This window comes from Pan troglodytes, chromosome 14, assembly GCF_028858775.2.
Source record: "Pan troglodytes isolate AG18354 chromosome 14, NHGRI_mPanTro3-v2.0_pri, whole genome shotgun sequence".
Lineage (NCBI taxonomy): Eukaryota > Metazoa > Chordata > Mammalia > Primates > Hominidae > Pan > Pan troglodytes.
Window position 1 is genome coordinate 82902571 of NC_072412.2, and position 14368 is coordinate 82916938.

The 14368-nt window shown below is 32.6% G+C and overlaps 1 protein-coding gene across 23 annotated transcripts in view; it reads right to left on the reverse strand.

Annotated features, from left to right (window-relative positions):
• The window catches only part of MYCBP2 (MYC binding protein 2), a 282961-nt gene that overhangs the window by 179817 nt on the left and 88776 nt on the right, over positions 1–14368 (reverse strand). For 21 of the 23 annotated variants that reach the window (XM_063792229.1, XM_063792226.1, XM_016925407.4 and 18 more), the window contains 3 exons: positions 8800–8907; positions 1078–1197; positions 95–176 (listed from right to left, as the gene is read on the reverse strand). In XM_063792229.1, the coding sequence (XP_063648299.1) occupies positions 95–176; positions 1078–1197; positions 8800–8907 (310 nt within the window). The remainder of the gene's footprint in view (positions 1–94; positions 177–1077; positions 1198–8799; positions 8908–14368) is intronic. The other 2 variants (XM_063792227.1, XM_009427092.5) reach the window with 1 other exon arrangement.

Genomic DNA, 14368 nt, shown 5'->3' on the forward strand with positions numbered 1-14368 from the left:
TATATACTTAAAAAGAGAAAAGAAAGAAAAAAGAAGGAAAAGAAAACAGAAGAAAAAATAACTCTGGATCTTCAAATGAAAAGTTAGCAAGTACCTGGAGTTGACATCTCCATGTCCTAGCTGCCCATGCTGCCCATAACCAAATGTATAGACATCTCCATTTTCCATTAAAACCACTGCAACCAAAACACACAGCTTTATTTTTTCATTATATGCATTTTACATTTCTATCACAACTATACTAAAAGCAGTGTAATTTTCACTATTTAAGATTTATAGCACCATTAAAAATAGGTAACTGAAGGACAAATTTGTATTTAATGAGAAATTAATTTTAGTTCTGAAAAATATTTTTGTAGGTCATATAAATGTATATTTTTTTCATAATACACACTTAAAAATTCTTATAAATGCCATTTAATAACATTAATTCTTATTAACACACTGGTTCAGGTCAACTGTAAAATCTTCTTAATAATGAATAACTACATATAAAATATTGTTCTCTCCTATCTAGGATAGGAGGTCTGCACAATTACGTACAACATCAATGAGACAGCAGAACTTTAATGTCTGTTAATACCTTATCAAATAATCTTCAAGGAAGGAATTTAACATTTTTGTTTTTATAAAGGTTGAACAGTACAGCATAAGCTAACCCAAATGCCAATAATTTACTAAGAATTTAATTATTTTCTACATTTAAGAAAGTAAATTTGTTGACATACATTTATCACTGAACATTAACAAAATATGGGAACATGTTACAAAAACCACAGCATTCTAGAACTGAAAGAGATTTAAAGGATTATTTCATCTTCCAGAATGTCTTGAATTATAAAAGAAGTCCATAGGAAGACAGACTAGAAGTTAGATCTCTAGACAAGTACCTGTTCCATCATGCCATAGTTGTTTAAAGAGATTCTGTAATAAATACAAAGGTCTTACAGATTTGAGAGACTGCCACACTACAGCTTTTAACACACAGTTAACAGGCTATGTTCATCAAATCTGAAGAAATAAGTTACTGAGCACAATTGTAAAAACGCAGTTATACCCTAAAGTTCCAGCCGCTACCTGAATGGTGAAATCCACAGCTGACTTGGACTGCCCGGAGCTCACAGTCAAATCGCACAGAGCCTGGAGGGTATGTTGTGATTTTGCTTGCATCCTTTTCGCCTCTTTCTCCACTTCCATCTGCAAGTGTTATAATTTGTGAATTATGAATAATTAAGCCATTATTCATCTTCAAAATAAACATTTAAATCAGTTTATTATGGAAGAACAAGAGAAAAATGTTAAAAGGAACAAGCAAGAAGAATCTGTAGCTGTTAGAAGTGATAGATCAAGAATCTACCTGCAAAGAAGCAATTTTGAAAAGATAGACTATATACTTCCATTTGCAAATATCACTAAATTAATAAAAACAGAGATAAGATCTGGTTATGGATAAAACCTTATATAATAAACGGGTCATTAAGTTATAGAAATAACAAAATTTAAAATGTAACAGTTTATATGGGAAAATTTCGTTTGCATAAAAAATTACTGCATGCAAAGTCATTTAACAATTATTTTAAACTTAGTGATATTGTTAGTACTAGCCATTTTTTAAAAATTGCTAATGGATTCACAAGTGACTTAGATTTCCTAAATAGATCTTAGAAAGGCTACACTGCCCGCAAGTATTGTGAAACTCAACTGAACTTTTCAAAATGCATAAAGACCAAAGAGCTTTATTCAATATATTGCAGTTCAATGGCCTATTCTTATTCATGTTTCCTGTGCCACCATCACCTTCAGCCATATTGCTTTGTGGTTTTCTCCCTGTCCCCAATCACTACCCTCAACCAAACCTTTTTTCTGCTTTCACTCCTTCTTTCCTCCTCCCTTCTCACAATTTCCTTCATTGAGCTTGCTTTAAGCCTTTTCTTTACCCCTGGTTTTTGCAATCCAACTTCGAATTTTCCAACAATCTAACCATAGCATCAAAAACCACATTCCAGAATATAAAAATTTTTGTTTGGAATGTGTAAATAACAACAACTTACTTTTTCTAATCACAATGTACTTCTGTACATCACTAACATATGACCTTTATATCATCAAGATTCAAATTCCTTGTACACAGAATAAATGTAAATCTGGAAGGAATTTCACAAGTTCAACTAGTCTAAACCACTCTCAAGTGGTATAGCAACTCTAAACAAGTGTGTATTATATGAAGATACATATGTGAATCTACAGACACACACTTTCTATCCTGTATTTTCATTGTGCATTTTAGAATGATAAACAGAATAATATTAAACCATTTTGTGTTTATTCTTTTTTTACCTAACCTTTAGTAACATCCAGGTGAGACAAAATCTACCTACATTATTACTTTCCTTTCCGTAACTAAATGCCTATGATTTCAAGAAGCCTGAAACTCTTTACGACAATAGGACAGTAAAACCTCACTAATTCGGAATAACATAGAACCGGTAGGCCTGTGTGGCTTACTGGAAACGTCTTAATCATACAGAACACTGAAGTAAAAATTCAGTTTTGTTACCTTCAAGCAGTACAGATTACAGATTAAACTAAATGCTACAATAAATAGAGTGTGGTTACCTACATTATATTTCAAAATAGGCCAATATTACATTTAAAATGTACCATAAACATAAAAGTCCTTTAACATACAAGAATTAACTGCTGGACCCAGAGGCTGAAGGCACGTTGAAGGAATCCTTCATTTCTTGAGCCCTTGGTTTGAAAAGCTAGTGATTTTAGACAGGTTTCCCCTTATAAGTATGACCCTGAAAATTCAGAGGAAGAAATTATTTTGAATTTTTTACTCAAAAAAGATCACAAATACTGCATCTCAAATATCATAAATTCAGAATTAGTGAGAGGTTTTACTATAATAGGATGAAGATATAATTCCTCTTCTGCTAAATTATCTAATGTGGGTTTGCCAAATTAAATCAAAGAATGGATGGACTAAAAAAACAAACAAACAAACAAACAAAAAAACCAACAACATTTAGTTTCACTCCATCCAAAATAAAATATACTCAGTTCAAAGCCTCCTCATGTTGGAAAGATAGTGAAATGGTAAAATATATGCAAAAGCCTACACACACACACACACACACACACACACATACACACACACACACACAAATACATATCTTCCAAAGGCTATTTAATAAGATGCCAGATGTAAAGAAATTTTACGGCTTTATCTCAATTGGTAAAAATGTCTAATTATTAAAACCAAATGAGATTTAACATAGAAAATACATTGTGTTCATATGATTCTGCCAGACTTAATTAAACATTTCAAGTATCATTCCACTTTATATAAATGTATTGATGCCTAGTTACAAGGTTTTACCTTTGAATTTAGCATTTTGTCTCCTCCCTTGAGTAGGAGATTAAATACAGGCATAAATCCCACAATAGAGACATAGCATCAAGGAAGGAGATTATTTTTAAAGGCTGGTAATTTACTGAATACAACCACAATGACTAAAAAAGTAGCAGCTGTTATTTAGAGGTCAAAATAATACTAGAAACATTTTGTTCATTGAAACAAACTGTAACTGTACAAAACAACTTCTCAATTATTATAGACAGTGAAAATCTTACAAGTAAAAAAATTGAGATGAGGGTCTTAATCATTATCAGCAGCAGTGGCAGAATTAAAATATATATTATATATATATATCTGTATATGGTATTTGATATCAAAAAATTGAGTATAATTCCTGTAACTCGGACATTAACCAAAGTTTATCAAAGAAAAAAGGCACTTAATAAGTGGCCAAAAATTTAGTGCAAATTCAAGAATCAGCAAGTGAATTCAGCAAGATTAATTCTGCTCAAGCTGGGCGTGGTGGTTCACACCTGTAATCTCAGGGCTTTGGGAGGCTGAGAAAGGCAGATTACTTGGGCCTAGGAGTTCAAGACCAGCCTGGGCAACATGGTAAAACCCTGTCTCTACTAAAAATACAAAAAACTAGCTGGGTGTGGTGGTGAATACCTGTAGTCCCAGCTACTTGGGTGGCTGAGGTGGGAGAATCACCTGAGCCCGGGAGGTCAAGGCTGCAGTGAGCCGTGATCATGCCATTGCACTCCAGCCTAGGTGACAGAGTGAGACCCTGTCTCAAAAAAAAAAAAAAAAAAAAATCTGTTCAAGCTCATTATTCAGTGAAGTGTTAATGAGCAGCAATAAGACCAAAGCTTAGATCTATATAAAAAATTAAACATTTTTTGTCAATAAAAAATTGACAGATGTGAATAATCTTATAATTGGCCATTTAAGTATGAGCACATCTGTATTTTCCCTAAGATGAATATGTTGTGTGTGTGTGTGTATGTGTGTGTATACCATGTAACACTGAAACTACAGTAGCTACAAAGCCTTGGCAACTATGTAACTAAAATATTATATGTATGTACACATTATATATAATTATATACACATATTTGTATACACAGAGAAAAAAGAGGGTTCAGTATCTAAGGGACTCTAACTTCTAATTTTAATTTTTACTAAAATCTATACTTTTGGAGGGTAATCCTACAGTCATGCATATAACAGAAACTACCACAGAACACAGTGAGTACTTTGAGCAAAATCATTAAAACAAATCAGCAAGGACAAAAGTAGTTGCAATTTACTAAGCACTTGCTGTGTGCTAACTGAACACTGTAAACAATTAAATACCATAGTGGATGAGTGCTTGGGAGTACTGGAACTTAAGAACTTGGACTGGAATCTTGGCTCTTCTCATTTGCTAGTTGTATGACAACTGGACACTGGACCTTCTGGTCCTAGCTTTCCTATCTATAATATAGCAACAATGATATGTAACTCATCAGGTTCCTATGAGAATTAAATAAAATATGAAAAGTGCTCAATCAATATTTACTATTGTTGCTTTCTTTAATGAATAAAGCAATCTGATAATATAGGTATTCTTTGTCCATCTTACAGATGAAAAAACTAAGGCTTGAAGGGTTAAGGGGTTAAGTAACCAGCTCAAAATCATAAATGATAGGACAAATTTAGAGTTTAATCATAAATAAGGCTCATGCATTTTACCACCACCAAATGGTTGAAACCTTAAATCCTTTGTAAAAATAAACTATGCATTTAAAAATCTCAAATATTGTACCTTTAAGATAATTCTGAAAGAGAAAACAAATAATTCAATTCAAAATATTAAAGCTAGTATTCATGGAGGATTTATATGTGCAAAGACTACATATGTGGGTGTGCAAAGACTACACACATATATTTTAATCTTCATAGCAACACAATCAGTTAAGAATTACTATTCTTGTTTTTAAAATAAGAAAACTGAAGCCAAAGAGATTAAGACATTTTGCACAGCCATGTAGTTCTAGTAAATGACAAATTCAGAAAAAAAATTGAAGCCTAATTCCAAAGGCTATAATATTTTCATCATACTGCACCATTTCCAAACAGAAAGTAAGAGTAAAATAGACTCAGATGTTTATCAGTGTGCCTTCGGATTTTCAAATCAGTCATTTAAAAATAGATTTTAGGACTATCTCTAAAACAATTCAGATGTTCCTAACTATGTACACTATTAACACATTTTTCTGTGTAAGGTACTGAATAGCTGAAACAAATGTTAATTCTGTTTCGAATATAGTTATGGGCACATTTTAGAATAATTTACTGTATTTTATATGGAATTTTACTTATTGATTCAGTCTATATACTCTACTTTGCCTTTAGTCAATATCTGCCTGTATAGGATGAATTCTGACCTTCTCTGAATTTTCTCCAATCACCCAGAAGTTCTCCAACTTTCCATCTTAGAACTTAGTCCTGTTAACAATAAATCCACAGTTCTTACTCTCCTTACACCCTCACAAAAAAGTCACAGTCTAAAACATTTTAACTATTACCATCCTATAATTTGTACCAACATAATTAAATGTAGGATAGAACATAGCAATCAATACCATAAACTTCTCAGTAGATAAACTAGAAGATGAACTGGGTAAGGTGAAGAGAAAAATATATGTAGAAAAAATACTTATTAAAAGACTGAAAATATGTACAGGTTGAGCATCCCTTATTTGAAATGCTTGGGACCAGAAGGGTTTTGGATTTTGGATTTTGTTCAAATTTTGGAGTATCTGCATATACATTATGAGATATCTTGGGGATGGGACCCAAGTCTAAACATGAAATTCATTGATATTTCATATACAAATTACTCACATAGCCGAAAGATAATTTTATGCAATATTTTAAATAATTTGGTGCATGAAAATTTGTATCCCTGCACTATCAGAAAGCAAAGGTACCTCAGCCACCCAGCCACCCATGTGGACAAACTGTGATTGGCGTCACCATCATGCTGTGCATGGAAAAGCTTTATCATAGCTGAAGAGGGCTGAGAGGATTGCTTTCACTTTAGGACACTGAATAAGCTGTGTGCTGGGACTGCAACCTGTCACAGGAGGTCAGGTGTGGAATTTCCCACTTGGGGGCTTCATGTTGGTGCTCAAAAAGTTTCAGATCTTGGAGCATTTCGAATTTTCAAATTAGGGATGTTCAACATGTCGTAAAAGTAAAAGCAGTGAATGGAGAGATAATTAAATGACAAGACAGTGAGTGTAAATGGTTAGTGGCTGGAGGGAAATTAGTGAGCAGTAAATTAATACTCTTCACAAAAAAATAGGGTACCAATTGATAAATTATTTGCATTGTAAATGTATTTGGGGAGTAAAAAGATAAAACTATCTCACTCTATAAAACCCTAAAATCCAATAAAACTGGTCCTACACTGTGATATTACAAAGTAGGTCCTTACAGAGTGGTTACAAGTATACAAAGAAACTTGTTATAAAGTAACCCCATGACAAGCAAACTTGAAGACTAGCTATCATTGAATAACTTGTTTTTTCACTGCAACCTCTGCCTCCCAGGCTCAAGTGATTATTGTTCTCATGCCTCAGCTTCCTGAGTACCTGGGATTACAGGCATGTGCCACCACACTGGGTTTATTATTGTTATCATTATTATTTGTATTTTTAGTAGAGATGAGGTTTCGCCATGTTAGCCAGGCTGGCCTCGAACTCCTGACCTCAAGTGATCCACCCCCTCAGCCTTCCAGAGTGCTGCAATTACAGGCGTGTGCCACTGCGCCCAGCCTCACTGAATAATTTCTATAGCCAATCATTATGTGACATTGGGAAAAGTTTGCTTTAAATATGTAACCTTGGTTTTCATTTAACGTTTCATTTAAAAATCTGGAAAGGGTAAAGATACTTGTCCATGAGATACTAACATGGAGCTGAAAAGGTTTTAAACTGTTTCATGAAATGTGAATATTTAACCTCAGTTAAACTATTGGGAAAACTTCACTTTCATATATTTGGGGGAAGAAAGAAACTGAAAAAATCTGTTCTAAGTGTGACATAGTAGAAATCATAAAAGATCAGACATTCTGGCAAATAACAATTTCATTGCATACCCCAAATATTATTCCTTATATATGTATCTTTTCTTTTTGGAATCAGCTGTCTTAGGTTGAAAATTCCTTAAATATTTATGGCATTGTTAGAGCACTCAGTAAATAAAGTAATCACAAATTTTACTGTGGTTAATTGCATTAGATTTAAAACACTATTTTTATTTCTGCAGAGTATATCTTAAGTTGTGCTCTATTTACACCTTTACTAAAGATGAGTTTTGTCTATTTTGTTTATGTTTTTGTTTTGAGTGGCAAACTGACAGACTGAAAGAGGCAAATAAAAATAAAGTTGATTATACTATATTGCCTATGAAATTTTTTTAAATTAGACTATGACAATTCTGCAGCAAAAAAAAGGAAAGGATCCAAACATTAATTAGATTAATTTGTCTACATGGAAAGCATGTTTTTAAAACTTCCTATTCTATTTTGCAGGACCTATCTTAGGCATTTAAGAAAATGGGAGTTTTAAGTCGTGCTAGCTAAGGAAGAACACTGGTTCAAAGGCCAGGATACAAGGCAAAAATTTTATATAAATTTATAAATTCCTTGTATTAAATTCTTTCCTGATCTTAGCTGACCCATAATTTGTGGTTTACAAGAAAATAAGCATGCTTTAAGAATATATTTAATTAACCCAGAACTCTGAGATCTCAAAGGACAACACCGAGCTAGATTCCTACTTCCTCACAGACTAGGATAGCCCTCTGACCATCACCAGGGACTAGATAAAGTCTTCATGATTCGTGCTTTGCTTGCACTTATCTCTACTTAACCCACAACCATCAAATATTTGTATATTCATTTGTTGTTTATATAAACTTAATTAATAAACAGTGGAAAAGTGTAATGGCAGTCTTATTATCATCATTTAATATACTGAATTTAGTAATATTGTTTATCCTAAAGCATATAAACTGCATTCAAAAAAGAATTGTAAAAGGCCAGATCACAGTCATTAAAGAGCAAATAATAAAGGATGTAAGACAGAAAGCAATAATTATTTTTTCCACCTTCCCTTAACTTTTTGAAATTTGAAAAGAAATGGACAAGGAAAAGATATATTGTAAAATATCTCCTTTATGAAAGCTAACGACAACAAAAAAACAAGAAGCATGACAGTCACTGACAAACGGTATCACTTTCAGCATGTTCTTTCTCCTCAGGCTACATCATGATAGAAGCAAAGTAGAAGAATCAGGTTTGTGCATTTTCCCAGAGACAAAATTCAAATGAGTGGAAGAAATTGGGAAAGTATCCCACCTAGGTGATAAGGAAGACCAAATACCTTTGTGCTTGTCCCGTTTATGCTTTAGCTGTGCTGGATGGGATCTGAGTCTGGCTAGAGCCTGTTCTCGATGGTTCATAAAAATAGGACCAGCAAATACAAGGGGGCCTGAGGAGAAACATTTTGTATGTGCATAGAAAAACTCACAAAATGAAAACACTATAATGAACAAAAAATAATTCAAACTAAAAAGCATAAAAATTTATTCTTAACGGTTTTGGACATTATACTTTTCTTCCAATTTCCCCACTCCAGCCCCCCACCCCCACCCATAACCTAATCACCATTTCACATAAAAGTTAATATCTTAAATATAATTTATAAAGTACAAATCCCGTCTTGTATACTCATAAAATTATTGCGTAGTTACTAAGTCTCAAATAGATAATGAAGAAGTTCAATTTAAATCAATCAAATTATCTTACAAATACTTTTTTAATATCATATATATTCAAAATCAGTAAACCATGTATTCGTTGAAGACAGATATCTTTTCCATTGAAACATAAAAACTAATTTTTAAATTAACCATTAAGTTTTAACAAGCTCTTCCAGGTTTAATATTTGTATTAATCTTGCTACAAAACCAAAATAAAAATGTTACCGAGTTTACTACAAATCATAAATAGAGGTTAAGAAAACCAGATGATCAAAAACAAAACAAAAACGTCTATATTCTGCATATAGATATATGTATACACACAGAGAGAGGGAGAGAACGAGAGAGAGAGAGAAAGGAGCTTGGGCTTTATATTGATGGTAAAGGGGGCACCTAACCCAAATAACATTTTGGAAACATCTTTCATTAAATCATTTCTTCTGAAGTGCCACTATGTACATATATATATACATATACAAATACATACCCACACAGATTATAGTTCTTTCCACTTATATGGTATTTAAGGAAAAAAATATACAGCCAAATTTATTTTAATAAAATAAAATAAATCATTTTTCCCATTAACATTTATTTACCTTGAAAAGAAAAATAAATTTTAGTTATAACTTAAAATTTTAGGTTTTTTCTTATACAGCAGAACTATAGTTTCCTTGAGTTTTAACAACATCAAAAATGTCTTCAAATTTGAAAACACTCTAAATTTGACAGGTTACCATTAACTGAAACAGGAATTATGACACTATATAAGCACTGAACATTTTTATTTAAAACAAGTTTTTTCATGATTCTCTATTGATCTTCAGTTTAATTTTTCTAATGATGGGACAAATTGAGCCTACTGCCCTCTAATAAAATTTCATAAATGTCAAATTAAATATCAAAGTACCCTTCATTAAACGTACAAGTGGGTAAAGGAACCATATTTCAATTATGTTTCTAGATATAAACAAAAATGCAAATACCTCAAATTGTATGAAAAACCATGAATAACATATTCTATGACTACTACAGATAGAAACATGCTAATTTAATGTTAACAGAAGAATAAGTTCTCAATAATGCAGTACCAATTATTTTCTCAGGCTAAGGTTATGTAAACTGAGTTCCATTTCTAAAATGTAATAAAATTGATATTTCAAATATGAACAAATATGAACAAAATGCCTTATTTTCTTAACATGCATGATTTCTCAATTGTTACAAAGCAGATATATAAATTACTATAAAAAGTATTTTCCAACTATATAAAAAAGTTATAGATATTAAGGTAATAATATTAAGTTATATTACCATCTTCTGATTTCTATGGTCTGCCTACAATATTGTTTCTCCCCATGAAAATACATTACACCCACACCCATTTAATGTCTTGCTAAATTCAATCTTTTTAGAATCTTTTGATTTATAAATCAAGAAGGCACGGGGGCAATCATGTCTAAAAATTAAAGCAATTGGGCTCGAAAATACTATTGTATCCCATGGGCTAAAATAATGTTTCTTTAAATATAGTTGAGTCACTAATTTATTCACCAAATTTTCTGATTATCTTTTATTTAGCAGACACTAGGTGAAATGACTATAATGACAAAGATACAGATCTCACTGGAATTCAGTCCACTAGGGAAAAAAACAGAAATAAAAACACAAACTATGAAATATTACAATAAATGCTATAAAAGAAATCTATACACATTATGTCCTGAAGGAAGAAAAGATACTAAATAAACTCAGGACAATCAGCAAGGTTTCAAAGAATGACAAAAAGTTTAACAAGAGAAAAGGAAAGGAAGAGAGGGCATTCCAGTTAAAAGGAATAGGATATAAATTAGGATTTTATAAAAGCATAAAGATGTTAAACAATATTGTAAAGTCATTAAAAACACATGTAGCTGACTTTTACAGAGTATACGTGATGGAGCAAAAGTCTTGGGAAATTTGCTTGGAGAGGTATGCAAAAAAACAGATAATTAAAATCTTTTTATACCACAAAACTTCATTCTAGAGATGATAAGTCCCTAACCTGCTTTCAATTAGTCAACAAAGATATACTGCAAATCATGGTACTAACAGGTACCATGTGAAGTTCTGGGAACCCTTGATAAACAAGATACAATCTCTGCTTCAAGAAGCTCACTTTCTAATGAGGGGAGGGAGGGTTTACACACAACTAAACAAGAAATTATGACAGTATGCTATAACAAAAGGAGGCACACAAACTAGAGGAGAAGCTAACAAAACTTGAGGGTGGGAAGGTAGACAGTGTAGAGATAAAAGAAACCACCACATAAGATGAGGTCAAATAAAGGAGGTAACAAGTAGCATAAAGGTTCAGAGGTAGGGGAAAAAAGGAAGGGCAAGAGAGAGATGAGGCTGTAGAGATAAAAGTATATCCTTCATCCTAAGGACTATGAATAGCCTTTTGGTTTTAAACAGAGAAGTGCTACTGATCTGATCTGTATTGCAGAATGAATATTCTGGAAAGAAGGTGGCTAATGGCTTAGAAGATAAGAATGGAGGTAAGGCCAGTTAAAAGGCTTTTTGCTGTCAGGCAAAGAAAAGAAGCCTCAGCTAAGGAAACAGTAAGATTCTGAAAAGTAGATATTAAAAAGCTATTAAAGAATTAAGAAGGCTGAATAAATAGAACTTGGTGATTTATTTCTTTCATTGGGAGAGGAGTGAATAAAATAGGGGTATGAGATAACCAGGTTTAGATAGAAGCTACACTCATGTGTAGACAATGGGTAATTCAGAATTCATCTGTAGGCAGGTAGGCAGAAAAAGCATGGAATAAGTGGCAGTGTTAAATAGTACAAGCCTTTCAGAAAGCTCTTGGTGATATATTTCAAGATCATAAAAATTATTATCCTTTGATCTAGTAACTGCACCCTAGGAATCTATCCTAAAGAAAACTCTAAAATATTTTTAAAGGATTTCACCTCATAGGTGTTTACTACAACTTTATTCATTATAGCAAACATTTTAAAAATACCCAAATGAAAGTAATTAAAAACTATAATACGTCTACTAAATGGAATAATACGCAGCCATTAAAATGAGATTTATGAAATAATTTTACACAGAATATGATTTTATGTTATTTAAATTAACAATGAGATAACATTGTTCACCACTGTTTTCCAAGAATTAAAAAGAATAACTAAACCCAGGTGTGGTGGCACATGCCTGTACAGTCCTAGCTACTCGGGAGGCTGAGGCAGGAGGATCACTTGGGCCCAGTTGTTCGAGGCCAGCCTGGGCAAGATAGCAAGATCCTGCCTCTACAAAAAATAAATAAATAAATAAAAGAATAATGAATACAGGTGATGCTAGAGGAAAACACTACTCTTATACATTAGTCTAGGGAGTATAAATAAATTCCTATAACATTTTTAAAACAATGTGAATTATCTGTTAAAATTTAAGACAGATATATACTCTCTGCCCCACACATTCTATTTTGGGAAAGCTCTACTATACAAACACTAATATGTAGCTCTAAGTTTAAGAATATTTATTACAGTAAAACCCACAAAAACTTACAATAACCTGAATGCCCATCAATAAATAATGGTTATATAAACTATGGTATAGCCATATTATGATATTAGGTAGTTACTGTATAGAATGTGGTAGATCCACATTTACTGACTTACAGTGTGTTCTTCTTGTATTGTAAAATGAGAAAAAGATGTTGCAAATGTATATACATAATACTACTTTTGTAAATAAACATATGTCTACACTTTCACATATGTGTAAATCTCTGTACATGATTATATTTTAATAGAGTAAGATATTAGACTATTAACATTTACTTTGGGGGGGGATGGAAATGGGAAGGTAGGGGTACAATACTAGCAAAACATAAAAATATATGTATTATAACACTAAGCAAAAATATAAAACAAAATTCAGTCAATGATATAACTAGAAATAAGTAAAACTTGATTAGAAGATGACAACGAAATAAAAACAATAATTGAATTAAGGAATAGGTTTATGCAAAACCTTGACCTAAATTCCTATATTACTTTAATATGGTATTTGCAATAAAGCACAAAAAAAACTTTCATGATATAATATTAAAGGGAATACAAACAGGACACCAATTGATCTATCACAGTATGAAATTATATGAAATAAGTAAAAAAGTGTGAGAAGTTACACCAAAATTCTACTAACGGTTCTCTTTGTATAAAGGGTTATGCTGATCTATTTTTTCTTACTTATACTCTCTAAATTCTTCATATAATACTTTAATTTAAAAAGAGACTTTTATGTGTCACTGGAATATCAGCTAATATTGGATTTGATGTGTCAAATCAAGAAAACCATAATGGTTTTAAGGGCTTAAAAAGTAATAGCAACATGCCGGCGCGGTGGCTCACGCCTGTAATCCCAGCACTTTGGGAGGCCGAGGCAGGCGGATTACAAGGTCAGGAGATTGAGGCTATCCTGGCTAACGCAGTGAAACCCCATCTCTAGTAAAAATACAAAAAATTAGCCGGGTGTGGTGGTGAAAGCCTGCAGTCCCAGCTACTCGGGAGGCTGAGGCAGGAGAGTGGTGTGAACCCGGGAGGCGGAGCTTGCAGTGAGCCGAGATAGCACCACTGCACTCCAGCCTGGGCGACAGAGCGAGACTCCATCTCAAAAAAAAAAAAAAAAAAGCAACATCAACTCAATCACTTTGAAATAAGAGGCTTTAATAAATTTGTTTCTAATTTGTAACTAATTTTTTCCTATGAAAATTGAATATTTTATTCTAGAAAAGCTATTGTGGATTTTTCCCAATAATAAAGTTTTGTGATTAGCATCCCAATGTTGTAAGAAAAGCAATTAAGTCATCAAGGCCAGAGCTGAAATAGAATCAAGCTCAAAGAAAAGTATAGACTACTAAATAGCCTCCCACCACCACCACAATCATCAGCAAGCATTTATTTAGGGATTAGCACATGCTAGGCACTTTCACCCATATCCCTTAATCCTCATAAACATCCTTAGGTAGGTAGGTAAAGTTATCCCCATTTTGAAGGTAAGAAAACTGATGTTCAGGGTGATTAAATTTCCAAGGTCATATACAGGTGGCAAAACTTAAGAAGCCGGGATTTGATCCCAAGTCTAATAACTTCAGAACAGATGCTCTCAACCACCATACTCTATAGTGAG